Source organism: Neophocaena asiaeorientalis, unplaced genomic scaffold, assembly GCF_003031525.2.
Source record: "Neophocaena asiaeorientalis asiaeorientalis breed wild unplaced genomic scaffold, Neophocaena_asiaeorientalis_V1.1 scaffold698, whole genome shotgun sequence".
Lineage (NCBI taxonomy): Eukaryota > Metazoa > Chordata > Mammalia > Artiodactyla > Phocoenidae > Neophocaena > Neophocaena asiaeorientalis.
In genome coordinates, this window is record NW_020171993.1 from 1,182,546 (window position 1) to 1,197,395 (window position 14,850).

The following is a 14,850-nucleotide window of genomic DNA, read 5'->3' on the forward strand; positions in this document are numbered from 1 at the left end:
CACTCACATTTCTTGAATGCTCACTATGTGTCAGGCACTGAATGTTCTACATAAATCATTTTATTTAAACCCCAAAACCACCCATGAGAAAGGTACTATTAATATTCCTTTGTTCCAGATGAGTCTGCTGAGATTCAGAAAAGAGAGGTAAATTGTATAGGATCAGAGCAAAGCTAGCAGGTGAATGAGTAGAGCTGGAATTAGATCCCCAAACTGCCTGGCTCCAAAGACTGAGCTCTGTCTCTTTAAACGTATTTGAGGACCTGGGACCTAATAGCAGATTTGAATTGTTCATATGTGTTATGTTGCTGAAAAGACATCATTCTTTTTCCCCTTTAATGATCTACACGTAGAAGCCAGCCTATTTTGTATCAAGATGCATCCAGATATCGAAGGAGGCTTCAATCTAATTAAACAGAAAGGCATTTGAAAAATCCACAGGTATCACTTGGTAAAAACGTGTCTAAGTCACACCAAGATCATTTTTATTGTAAAAGTTAGAGAATTGAGATGAAGGCAGACACAGCCTTCTTCCTGCCTCTGGGAAGACCAGAGCTGGGGGTACAGGCATGAACTTACCAGGCACTCTGTTAACCGCGAGGTTTCGGAAATGGCTGCCTTTGATCATCTCCACGGATAATCGCCCCGTTGTGGCATTGTATGATAGCCCCACCAGCAGCTCTGGCGCCCCTCCATGTGACAGCGACTGCGTGGATGAAGCACTGTCACTGTGAGAAACTGCAGATGGGCTGAGCGGAGACTCTCCACTCTGGAGGAGAAGAACAACAAAGGATCCATTGGCCCCACTGCACTCCTCTCCCTTACAGAAAGCCAATATTATGTTTGGTGAAATTGTGGCCCAGTCTCCACTGCTGCCAAAGATTACTAATGGCGCACTCGGTGTGAATGATAATAGGGCCTGGGGAACGCAGCTTTGGATGGGATCCTCTGCATTATTAGCAGACATATTTGTTTCAAGAACTGTCTCCATTCACTCTTTCCTCTCTAAAGACAAAACGGACAAAGATGTTATTACTAGTGTAAATCAAACCCTGGAAGATACATGGAGAGCTAACAGGACACTTAATATAGACCCAAATTTCAATGAGTCTATATTAGACCCATATGGAACCCATCCACTCCAGGCATGAGTTCTATGGAACCTGTCCACTCCAGGCATGAGTTCTGCTTCTGTTCTCTGCAGCCTCTTCAGGAATGTAGCAATACAGGAGGCATTTTGTCTTCACCAGAAAAGAAATGACCACTGGCCATCTACCACCCCATAGAACATTTGGCCCCTGGTTCTGCTTTTTCATGTTGTCAGGAAGATGGCAGATGCTACATTTTTTCTTCCTAAGGAGATGCATTATATTGAATGTGAACACTTTTACAACTGTTTAGTGAGGAAGCTGACACATGGACTGTGCATCTTAGAGACCTTGCAGGTACCAGGGGACTCCACACTTTGTGTCATGTATTCATGCATGTGCTTCTCTAAAGCACCCACCTCTATACACCACACTGGGAGGAGGAAAGCAAAGTAGATCGGACACTGACTCTCACTCAAGGAGCATGAGTGGGAGTGGACCCTGAGGGGCAGGCCAGCCAGCCTCCCGGACCCACAACTGCTCCAACGTTTCTTCTCAACATCTGCAATCATTTCCTAAAACTTCTTATCAGGAACCCCAATAAATACATGCATTGAAAGAAATTAAATATTCTTCACATCCCTGTTTACCAAGCCATGGACATCCCTGTAGAGCCCATGGAGGCTTTCATGGAACACAGTTTGTAAACTACAGGGCTAGGTGGTTTTGATAGATGCCTTATAGCCCCTGCTGTCTGGATGATGATAACCCAACAATGAAATATTTGCCTAGTTTGGGGTGAGGGCCACCCCCTCCCCTGGGCTTGTGCAGATGTGTCCACTGTGGCACCTGTCACTGCACAGCTTGCCTCTCGCATCAAATTCTCAACCTTATAAATCCCCCAGTCCACAGGGCATGGCCCAGTGTGTAGCTTATAATCATGCTCAACAAATAACTGGTGAATGGGGGAATTTTTACCTTCAAGGTTCTTTCACACTGGCTCATTTCCCCACTCAACTCTGTGTCCCCAGCACAGGGCCCAGGGCCCGGCACAGAGAAACAGGGGTGTAATAATACCTATCCTTATGCTTTATGGTGCAGGATTCCTCTGACCTCCTGTGGCTTCTGTTTCCCAGGATTTCAGAAACACTCTACTCAGAGCTTAAGAAAACAGAGGGATTTGAACAGAGATGAGACATGATCTGGCTTATGTTTTAAAAGGCTCTTTCTGGCCCCAGTGTTGGGAATAGTCTATAGAGGGCAAAGGCGGAAGCAGGGAGATGACTAGGAGGCCATTTCAGTAATCCAGCCGAGAGTCAGGCTCTGGTTAGATTTTCAAGATAGAGCCAGTGGGATTTCAGGTGGAAAGGAGAGAAGTCACAAGTGACTTTTAAGATTTTTGACCTGAGCAATTAAATGAACGAGATTGCCTTTAACCAAGATGGAAAGACTGCAGGTAAAATAGATTTAGTGAGGCAAGAATCAGGATTTTGAGTCTGGAGATATGAATTTTGAGACATCTATTAAAAATGTAAGTGGCTGGATCTCCCATCAGCGCACGCTGGCCTTTCTGGCTCCTTTCCCCTTCCTCAGACAAGTCAAGCTCTTTCCCACCTCCTGATGTCTGCATATGCCAGCCCCTCTGTCTGGAATCCCCGTCCTCCACATGGCATCCAGTCTGGCTCCCTCGATTCCTCGAGTTCTCTCGTATCACCACCTGAAAGATACTTTCTCTGACCTTCTAAAGCAGCAGCAGCCTCTGCCTCTCTCTCTTTGCCTACCCCAGTTTGTCTTTTGTCACCTTCCTCCACCAGACTGTACGCTCTGTGAGGGCATCACCTGTTTTGTTCTTTCCTGCATCCCCTCTGCCTATACGGCACCTGACATATAATTGGTACTCAGCAAACATTTTGGAATGGATGACTGATTTGTCCAATAGCCTAAGATAGTTACCCGATCTTTTATGTGATTTTTAAAAGGAGATCCTCACACTGGATGACATATAACCCACGGGAAGAGAAGGTTACCCATCTTGTAGACATAAAAGCTGTGCTGTATTATTTTGCAATCTGAGGGACACAGAGGACGGGGCATGTGGGAGAAGCCCAGTCATATAAATGGAAGGTCTTAGAAGTGGCTGGAGTTCAGGGCTTCCTATGCAGCCTATGTAGGCATACCTGTTAAGGACCTCACCTTGAAAGTCCCATCATCTCTGAGATGCATCATGATGCATGCTGGGGTCAGGGCAGGGGGATGGGTGGTAGGACCACTTATCAACTAACGAGAAGGCCAAAAAACCTCTCGCAGTTTCCCCGTGCCCTCCTTCACAATGCTGCTGTCATTTCCTAAAATGGACAGGGAACACATCCATCAGGTTACAGTGACTATGGGCACACACAAAAAAAGAAAACCCATTGTACCGTGAAGTGCAGATCATGTCTCAGAAGGATGAGGAGAGCCAAATGGAAAATTAAATTAAGGTGTTTGAATTCACGGGCTGAATGTACTAAATCAAGGGCTGACAATTCCAGATCCTCACGTAGCGCATAATTAGCAGCACCATTTAACATACTCACAATGATATTACTTCTTGGCTCCAGAACCAGAGTCACTTTCATTTCCCCTTCTTGGTGCAGGTGGCTGAGATAGAAGAGCCTCTCGCCCATCATTCTCTCCCAGGTCATCTTGCGGGTGGCGTACAGGCGGAAGCGGACAGCACAAGCAGCCACATCTCTGGGCTCCAGCTTGGCGAAGGTGACTTTCTCCTTGAAGATGGGGTTGGGCCCTCTCTGTATGTTCGTCCTGCCCCTCTGTTTCTTACTGGGCAGCAGCACGACATGCACTTGCCAGGAGTTGATGCCACTTCGGTCCTTATCTGGGAGGCCCTGTGCTCTTATGATGGTCACTGTGAGCTTCTGGCTGGCAGCTCTATATTCAAAGATGACATCCAGGCCACCACATTTTGCGATGGGCTCCGGGACCCCAGATGGCACTTGAAAATTGGTTGCATCCTGTTCCTGTTGCAGACAGAGGGAAAGATTAGGAATGGAACAAGGCCTAATACATCGTGGAAAGATGGTGCCCCTCTGTGCTTCTTCAGAACCTCATTCTTTTGGACTGTTACCATATATCCCTAAACATTAGAAAGGTCTGTTTCCTGGTCTCTCTCTCCACTGGACTGTCAATTCTTTGAGGGTACAGCACTGGGCACATGGTAAGCCTTCATGAATGCTTTTGGAATGAATGAACAAAGCTTTTATATTTTGCAAAGTGCTTTCCTCTACACTGCCTCTCAAAAAAAGCACAATTGACCACTATCATTGAAACCAACTGAGATACTAAGTCTAAAACTAGTCAATTATGCAAGTGCCAAAAGGTAACTTCCTCAAGTGCCAGGAGAAATGGTTCAGCCTGGGCCTGTGCTCTCTGAGCCAGGACCTCCTGCCGATAAGGATCCTAACGGGGGTCACAGACAGGTGATCCTTCAGTAGATTTTCAATCTACGTGGCAGAAAATGTTCGGGGCAGAGCTTCTCAAACATCCGAGTGGACTTGAATCATCTGGGAATTCTGATTCAGTAGGACTGGGGTCAGGCCTGAGATTCTGCATTTCTCAGGCCACAAGGATGTCTCAGCTGGACTCAAATCACTCTTGGAGTAGCAAGTGTTTAAACCCTGGAGACAGAACACCTGGGTTGAAATCATAACTCTACTATTGACTAGCTTTTTGGCCATGGCCAAACAGTCCAGTCGCTCTGTACTCCAGCTGAAAAATGAGCATCAAGGTACCTGCTTGATAGAGTGTTGTTGTGAGGTTTTAATAGACGTGGGGAAATACCTGGCTCAGACCAGCCTCCACAGATATCTATTCCCATCGCTGGACTGATACTACTTATTTTCAAACACGGCCCCTCATTATGAAATACACTTTTAGACAGCAGTTCACCTCAGCCAGTCAGATCCGATGACCTCCCTGAGAAAACTGAGCTGAACTACATTTACTTTACTATAATGAACCACCCTCTAACAAACTATTACTAATGTCAACATAATTTGATTTTTTTCCTCTGAAGGCATGCCTCTTACTCATAACTAAACTTTGGTTTGATTCTTATTGTAAATCAGAAGCAGTTCTTCTTTATGCAATTGAACACCAACTTTGCTAATTCAAAGAACTCTTTATTTTTAAAAATATAATGATACACTTCAAAAATGCATGTTCATCAATGAAACTTTCCCATAGATCTAGGTGAAAGTGCATGGTTCTCTGGAATGAGACGTGCTTAGGAATCCCAGGTCCATCACTTACAACCTTTAGGACATTGGACAAATTATTTAATCCTTCTCACTTTCTGTTTTCCTCAACAGCAAAAGGGGGATGATACCTACTTTATAAGCTTGCTGTGAAAATTAAAGGACTTGACACATAGTAGACATCTAATAATTGCCCTCTCTTTTAAGATTCACATTAATCTACCAAGAAAATTTAGGCTTCTTGCAAAATAAGGGAAGCTTTTTACATCCTTTCCTCTGAGCATGCATTCATGTGTGAGTGTTTCTATTCAGAGGTACTTAGTTTCAAGTGATAAAAGTGGTTGCTATAGAGACTTCTGAATACAACTGACTAGTGTAGATATAATATTAGAAGCAAGTCTCCAAGGAGTTAGGCTAACTCAAAAACCAAGTCACAGTCTTCCGTTCAAACTCCCATCTATTTTAGCCTACCTTTGGTCATCTCCATATTGCTTGCTGGACCATAAGTAGCAACAGCTAACATCCACTAAGCCCTCCCTTATGCCAGGTACCACACTAAACCCTTTATGGACTGTAAAAGCCCACTCTTATGCACTTTGGAACTTCTTGGCCTCCCCCTCTGTTCCATTTTCCCCTACAGGCTGTCTGGGCTCTAAGTGGCTTCTCCCTGGCACAATCCAACAAAGTCTTGCCTCCCTCCCATGCAAGGTAACTCTCAGCTCCCACCACAGGCCTCTCCGTTGATGTCAAGGCTTGGAAATGTACAGAATCCTGCTTGGCACTCATGTATATAAAGTCCAGAGTCGGGGGGCGGGGTGGGTGGTGTTAATGCCCCATGCAATAAATTTTTCTCCCCTTGGACAGATGTCCTGAGACTAGTTTATACAGCTTCTTAGGGTATGGTTTCACAAGAGCAAGCCATGAGTCACAATTAGTGGTAGCCAACTCCATTAGACATTCTCATACCGGCTCTCCCTTCCCTGCCTCACTCTCCTCGTCCTTCACTCTTGTCGCCGGGAATTGCATGTCCTAACAAAGTAGGCTCTGCTTTTGGGAAATCCAGCTAAGAAACATCTTTTTTTTTTTTTTTGTGGTACGCAGGCTTCTCACTGCTGTGGCCTCTCCCGTTGTGGAGCACAGGCTCCGGACGCGCAGGCTCAGCAGCCATGGCTCACGGGCCCAGCCGCTCCGTGGCATGTGGGATCTTCCCGGACCGGGGCATGAACCCGTGTCCCCTGCATCGGCAGGCGGACTCTCAACCACTGCCCCACCAGGGAAGCCCCAGAAACATCTTTTTAGACATTCATATTAACCTAATGAGGTAGGTATTTCAATATCTTCATTTTATGGGAGAGGAAACTAAGGCTTAGAATGGCTAAATAACTTAAATCCTTGCCCCCAGTATCATATGCCCAGCCAGAATTATCCAAGATTTGCCAGTATTAATGCGCAAAGTCCCAAGCTTTACGGGGAACCATGATGTCTACCTTCTTCCCCCACAAACCTTTCACCCTAGCTATTTATAAGTATAGTAAGTGTGTGAGATGAAGAGGGGATAAGATGGACACATCTTATTGGAAGTTGGAAACTTCCAACTTATTGGAAGTTGGGAGCTGGAAACACACACTACTTTGAATTTCATATCCTTTTAGGCCCCTGCTCTTGATATTAACTAACAGTTCCTAGTTTTGTCATCAACTTCAATGCCAAGGTTAAAATATCCTAGTTAATGAGCATCTTCCCACTTATCTATCAGGCTCTCTGTTCAGATAAATGCTCACTCCATCTGCAGGTTTGTGGTGAAGTCCTGGGGAAAGGGTCTGAAATAACTGTCCTATGAAACTTGAATCTGACGCCACTCCAGGCAATGGCCAGGCTCTGGATGGGGACAATCCAAGCTGTGGTCCGTGAAAACTGGGCTTTGTGGCCCCTTCCTGGGCTGATCTGAGACCAAGATCTGTGAAGGCTGATATTTTTATAGCAATTAATTATTTCAACACACTCTACCTATCAGCAGGCAACTAAAGGCGCTCCTCTTGTGGGTACTGTTAATACCACTAATCCATCTGACCTTCCTGCGAGGCAAAAATCTCTTCATTTTTATCCCCATTTGGCAGATTTTAATTAACTTCTCAAGGCCAATCAGTTAATCAGTGGAAAGCGGAGATGAAAAGTGGGACAGCTGCCTCTCTGTGCACTCAAAATCACCAGCCACCCTCCCATCGTCTTCCCTGCCAAGCCTTAGGTCTGCAGGAAAAAGTCGACAGCCTTTTCCGGCAGAGAAGAGCAGTGATTGCAAACCCATCAGCCTAACAGGTAGTCACACTGCATGACCAGTTCCCTTCTGAGGCAAAATAAATGATTCCTTTAGCTCTCGTATCCTGGGTTTTTCTTTACGATGGGAATACTTGTGTCACATTGTCAAAATCCATGAAGATATAAAGATTTTCTATCAAACCGAAAGGCTTTCTGTTTTAGCAAGATAGTGTTAATGTCATCTGTGTGGCCCAAAGTAAACAGACCCACAGTGTGTTCCCGATGCCAGATACGCAGGGGAAGACAGGATTCTTAATACAGCTAAGAGGCAAATAAATCAATTCTTAAAAGGCGAGCTAAGCCTGCAACGCAGGCATTTACGGGAACTGCCTCCGAGCTGCATCTGAGGTTCTACTGTAGGAGCACCAAATTACAGTTTTTGCCTCAAAATAGATAGGAGGTTGAATGGAGCACACAGAGATGTCTGGGTATTTTTGAAGTCTGAGAACATTTAGTGCCCTCAACATCAAATCTACTAAAGCTCCATGAGGCAGGTAAATGGGGGGCTATCTGGAGAAAGCAATTCCAAGGCTAATGGTACAGTTATCAAGGGGAGAGACTGTCAATAGGCAGGTAAACAGTTCCGTTTTGTTGTTGTGGCGAGAGAGCCAAAAAGCATAGTATTTTTAAACATTAAATGTTACTGTGTGGGATGTGATATGACTCTTGGCAGTAAACTGGTAGGGAAGCACAATTTATTTTACAAAACGTATAAGGTTGATAGCTTTGAGGGTCTCTGTATGAAGGTTTGCTTTTAACCAGCCACAAGCCACCTATCTGTGTGGCCACTTCTGGTCCTCAGCAGTAACACAACACCCAGGCACACCTGCACCTGTGCCATCTCCTTATGCGCTCTCTACATGCCCCAGTGCCTTAGCAGTCTGGCTTTGAAACATAACTATCTGTGATTATTTTTCTTCTCCTTGATTTGGAGAAGCATTTGAGCATTTGGTGTTTATGACAAGTCCAGGTCCTAATAAGAGATGCGTCCTGTTTCTTTTCTCAGTCAGACTGATACTAACAAAATCCATCCACCCTTCTCCTTCCTCTATTCACACAAATTGAAAGTTTCATATAGTTACGTGACTTATTTCATCAAAATTAATTTCAAAGTAGGTACTAGACACCACTATTTAATATGTCTTAATGTCACAGAATCATAATCAGAGGGGTCTAGCTAATAAAGAATAACCATAAGTGCCTGTAAGGTAAAACAATGTTTGTAAATTCTTATCACGGTGCCTGACACATAGTAATTGCTCAAAAATGGTAGTCTCTATCATCGTCACCTCCAGTCATACTTCTGGGTGTTTAGGCATATTCGAGAGTAAGTTTCAATTGAAAAAGAAATTTAGACGACGCGTCTTTTATCAGAGATTCATCCAAAAAGCAAAGTCAATGGCCAGAGGATCATGATAGACTAATGCCATCGCCTAGATCTTCAATTCAGTTCGGAGCTAACAAATATGCTCATACTGTAAGATCTTCCTCATGATATCTTGTATAATCTCATTTGCAGGGGCATTGTATTTTAGTTTCATTTTCGAATAATTCTCACATGCAAAGAATCATAACTCAAGATTTGGTGTAAATAAAAATAAACTCCATTTAATTGAAACCACGAAGGAAATAATCCAGTCTCCCTAAAGAACTAAAAACCCGTTATAGATAAAAAAAAGAAGCCTGATGGTTGCTGGGTTCATTCTGCCACCATGCTTCTTTTTATTTTTCCGTTTTGCTAGATTCCACTTATATATGATTCTTTTATTGGTACACATCAGGGCTGGGCCTTGGTCATCTGAACAAAAAATATATTTCCATTAAAGGCTCTTAAGGTGTTTGTTCTTCAAAGCAATGTTTCCTTCTTTTGGAGAAATTTTTTCTTGAGGGATGGAGGAGGGGAGAAAGAAGTGGGGGGAAGGAAAAGGGGGAAGGGAGAGGGGAGGGGAAGGAGAACGACCAACCAGAGAGCACACAATACCCGAGCAAGAAAAAAATGGAAAACAAACAACTTGCCTCTGGACTCCACACGGAGGAGCTGTCAGTGGCATAGGAATCTTCAAATCTCCGGTTATTAAAAGCTGTCTCCATCTCCAAGCTGCCCTGTGTGGACTGCCGGCTGAGGCTGCGGACCACGCTGGTCTCTTGGGGAGATGTGCCATGGTGCCTGGTGTCCCCCACCTCACAAGGGGACTGTGTGTGGGCAGAGATGGGGTCATCTTCACCATAAGACAGATTCTCAGAATAAGTCAGTTGGCTGGCTCCATCCAAACCTAAATTTGCAAAAGGGAAACTCTCTCAAATATATTATCATGTTTCACCTTTTTATCTAGAGAAAATAAGCAGTAGCAACTACACCAATCAAGTCTGCAAAAACAAACTCACTAAACAACACCTGCAGAAACATACTTTCATCTATATGGTAGATAAATTTGGTCCATAAAATCGAAACCCATTAGTTCATTATGTAGGGTACAAGAAGGTTTAATGCTTTATAATAATATGAGTATAAAGGATGAGCATTATGTGGATAAAATAAACACATTAGCATTTGGTTGGAGCTAATGACCACAAGACCTTCGGGATGAATCTAGAAAGCAAGAATAGTGATCAGCTATAGAGATCATATGTTTTCCTGGCTTTACCATTCTTCCGTCTCTCTTCCACGTTCGCCATATCACCCTCTGCTCAAAAGGCTTCAGTGGTTCTCTCAAGCAAAAAGTTCTCTACTTAATCCACGGAAAGAACACTGGACCTGGATTCATATGATCTGAGTTTAAATCCTAGCTCTGCATTAAGAACCTGAACAACATTTGAACTGCCTTAACCTTTGTTTTCTTACCTATAAAATGATGATAAAAGCCATCAGAGAGTCATTGTGGACACATGAAATAATATCTGCCTGGCAACCACCAGCCCTCCCATAAATTTTAGCCTTGCTGACCTGTCTGGCCTCAACCAACCCAGCAAATCCCATTTGCTATACTACCTCCCAACTCACAGACACCTGTGGTCTCACAGGTCCATGAAAATGTTAGCTGTGTATTTTGGTTCACAGCGGTCCTCAAGCCCTCCCTCCTGTCCTTTCCTTCCTGTCCATCCAAAGCCCCGACAACTCCTGAATCTTCCCTGACTCCTTCAGGCTCAGTGTCTTTCTCAGGCCTCGTGTCATCCTATTCTCTTTCTCTTCATCCCCTTCCTCTTCCTCAGTGTCCAGGTTACCCTCAGATAATAAGGAAAAACTGACAGGGTCTCCCTAAGCAACAGCTTTCACCCTAACTTGCTTCCACATCCAGAAAGTAGACAACGATGTCGTATCTCTTGGGCCTCTACTCTTCTCCAGTGGGCCCCATCCCAGGATGATAGAAAATTAGAGATATAGACAGGATTAGTGAGGATGACAAAGTATATATGGTAAATTCAGCTCTTATTTACACACTGTATGATAGCAATTGCTCCCACAGTTGGTCTTAAAATCCGAGCTAAAACATAACGTCCTTGAAAGCGCTAAGCCACATCTGTATACTGCATAGTCTTTATCTACCACTGGGTTTTACTAAATCTCAAATAACTTTAAATGCTAGGCAGATAAAAAATATTTGAAACAGTCAGGTGTGTAGCAATATCGAGTGGTGGTGACAGTGGTTTAGCAGACAATATATGACCCACATACAATAAACACCCAAATTTTAAAATACGTTATCACCCTATGCAGACCATATAAAAACATCTTTGGGAAGACTTGGTTTTCAGGGCACAACTTCAGACTCCTGATTTGGGATTTTGCCAAACCATGGCAAGCCATTGAGATGTTCCCCATCTGCCCTGTTATTCTTAATAATTCACTTCAGGCCTCTTGGAAGCTCTGTCATAAGGCACCTAACATCTTTACATTCACATTTTCCGTTATTTGGCAAACGCCCTTAAAAATGGCCACAGAAAATGACAGAACGAGGGATATTCCATATGCAAAGACCCCATAACACAAAGCAGAATTTTCTTCTCAGGCTCTAATTAGCCCATCCATTCCTCACATACACGAACACTAAAATGTCCTATTAAACAGTGGGTCATCCATCAACGTGTGTAGCACCCAGCAGGATCTCAGCACAAAATCTAACTTTGCCAAGAAATTACCCCCATAAAATTGTCTCATGACTTCAACTCCTACGGTGATAATACTTAGATCAGTAATAATGGAATTTTCAAAAGCTACATTAAAGCCTTGAAAAGCTATTCATAACTGAAAAACATAAGAACTATATTAATGTAACAAACCATTTTCCTTGACAGACAAGCAAGGAATGAATTAGAAAGGCAAATCTGGGGGACAAGTCAAGTTGCAAGGAGGGGTAAGGGGAAAGGTGATTCCCTGTTACATAAAGCAGTCTTCCTGTGCTTTAAGTTAAAGAAGGTCATGTCACCTTAAATACATATGGAAAAGTAATTGCCTGTTGTCGAGAAATGTATCCTGGCTTCTTAGAAATTACAGGGCATAAGTATGTCACATCAACCATATTTATTTTAGTAGAGGAACATTTTTAGTTCATATCCCATTTTGATGGAGTGTAAACCTATTATCCAATTACTTTCTTTCTACTCCCAGACCCCTCCCTCCATCACCCATATACCAATACTTTTGCTAACCATCTGTGATGGTCAGTTTTACGTGTCAACTTGGCTATAGGCCTCAATTATTCAATCAAACAGTAATTTAGGAGTTACTGTGAAGGCATGTCGTAGGTGTAATTAAAGCCCTTAAGCAACTGACTTTCAGTAGAGGGGATTATACTACATAATCAGTCCATTGAAAGGCCTTAAGAGGAGAACTGAGGCATCCCTGGAGGAGAAGCAATTTCATCTATGGACTGAAGTTTCATCTCCTTCCTGAGAGTTTCAGCCTATCCTTCCCAGCAGCCTGTCCTGTGGATTTCAGAGCTGCGTATTCCAGTGGCCTACACAGCCCCTACAATCGCATAAGTCACTTCTTTGCAATAAATCTCTTGAAATATAATATATATATATATATATATCTCACCCTGAAATCCCCTTCATATCTGATTGATACAATCTTGCCTGATACACCATAAAATCTTGCTTGATACACCATCCTAAACAAAAGTGAGCACAGATTCTGGGGATGATTGACCTGTTTTAAATGACACCAGGAAGGTAATGACTAGCTTCTATGAAACACCCTAAGAACTAAATATTTCACAAGCAAAAATAAGGCTTTGCTCAAAACAAACAAACAAAAAGCCCAATAAGTGGGCTATCATTCTGCAGCCCACCTTTCGTGCGTAAAGACCTCATGCACAACTTCTGATTCAGATCACTTGGCTCAAACCCTCTTTGACATTATCAGGAATACAGGGACAATTAATGCACAATAACACTAAATCAGATATGTGAGACAGGAGAGAACTTGCCTGGAATATGAAGATTTTTTACGTGGGTTTGGGCCTTGAATTTCACTGGTCCAACATTTTGAATGCATTTTTTAAGTGAAACAATTGTCTACAATTAAATTTGATCTTAGAAAATTGTGTTTAAGGTAGAGGGAAAAATAGCTAAATAGATAGAGAACAGGCACCAAAAAACAGATCCTCTCTGGGGTTCATGCTTAATCTTTTCCTTATTCTTTACTGCGGATGCAAATTCATTGATCTAAAGATGAACCAAAAAAAAAGGAACACAGAAAAAAAAAAATCATGCAATAAAAATTACATTAACATTTCCATGGCATTTGATAACCTAAAATTTAGCACACAGTTAATCATTCCTATGAAAATCCTGATGATTTTCTTCCAAATCTACAGGTAATTCATTTAATGTAGTGGACATTTTCCTCCGTCCGACAGAGAAAAATTTAGCCTTTCTATCACCATCTGTCAAAAACTTCAGAATTGCACCAGTTATGACAAAAGTTGTTGCTAATTCCAGGAAGGGTGAGGGCTAGAGTGTTTGTGAGAACTCTCAGAACAGCAGCCATTTGTATAAATCAAAATCTAGACACTTGGGCTTCTGGGAAATGGGGCCATTAGCTTTAGAATTAAACAAGCTACTGTAGGGGATCAGCTGCTATTAACTTTCATTAGCTAACATTTGCCGTCTCAGTGGAGAGAGAGGAATGCTGTGATGTAACAGCAGAGAAAGAGAAAACAGGAGAGGGGGTGAGGAGATGACAGAGGGCCATTAGCTACTGCTACTATGCTTTGGTTACATCGGGAGTTTATCTCCTGGCTTACCTGGGGCTAAAAAGGAGAGCAGTAAAATGTTACGTAGGCCCATGCCAATAAGTAAAATTACATGATGGTCAGCAAATTATTATATTCCTGATGAAAAATAGGGTTCTTTTTATTAATTTTCCTTTTTTCCCCCTGCCTCATCCACATCACCAAATCAGAAATTTCTTCTCTGTTAACTTCTCTCAATTCTGTGCTCTCCTTTTTGTCTTTCTACTACTAAGTGTTGAAAAACAAGGAAGATCAACTATGCCCCCACTGGTTGGACGGACCACAGGCCCAATGGAAAGAAGAGATTAGAGAACCCAGGTCATTTAGACCAGGTCACTACAGTGGACAGTATGACATTTTCTCTGGCTTTTTACCAAATACACTCCACAGATCCTCCCCTGTTCCAATGTCCTGTGCCTATTCAGGGTTCTGGACATAAAGGAGTTGGAGAGATGCCTGACCTTCGCTGGGGAAAGCACTAAGAAATATCATACTGTTCTTTTCCTAGGTTCTTCTGTGTGCACGGTGGGGAGGGAGAAGGACCCTTGACAAGGCCCACCCGCAGTCACAGGCTGTGCTCACCCTACCTCTGAGTGTCCTCCTCTCCCTTTGTGAAAGGTAAACTTACGATGAAGATGGAGGCTGGCGTAAAACCTGCTCTGACCCATGAATTCTCACACGGGCTGGGGTCCAGAAACTACAGGGAATGAGGGAGGGTGTGCCGGGCATGTGTTGTTTGAAAAAGGTTATTTAATATTATTATAACACATATTTTAATTTGGAAGATAAAACACACCTACTGTTTAAATATTACAAACTATCGAAAGTAAGGCTTCAAAAATCTGAGGTTACATAGATATATGGAAAATAGACTCTACGTTTCCAAATGGGAGGAAAGGCACAGAAGTGCAATGTCAGCAGACAGCTATGTAAAATTTTTGTCCTCGTCAGAAGGCA

The 14,850-nt window shown here is 43.0% G+C and overlaps 1 protein-coding gene across 1 annotated transcript in view; it reads right to left on the reverse strand.

Annotated features, from left to right (window-relative positions):
* SYT16 (synaptotagmin 16) overlaps window positions 1-14,850 on the reverse strand; it is a 110,075-nt gene that overhangs the window by 18,390 nt on the left and 76,835 nt on the right. Inside the window, exons 3-5 of the mRNA XM_024748413.1 lie at window positions 9,674-9,930; window positions 3,665-4,105; window positions 580-769 (exon numbers count right to left, since the gene is read on the reverse strand). Coding sequence (XP_024604181.1) covers window positions 580-769; window positions 3,665-4,105; window positions 9,674-9,930 — 888 coding nt within the window. The remainder of the gene's footprint in view (window positions 1-579; window positions 770-3,664; window positions 4,106-9,673; window positions 9,931-14,850) is intronic.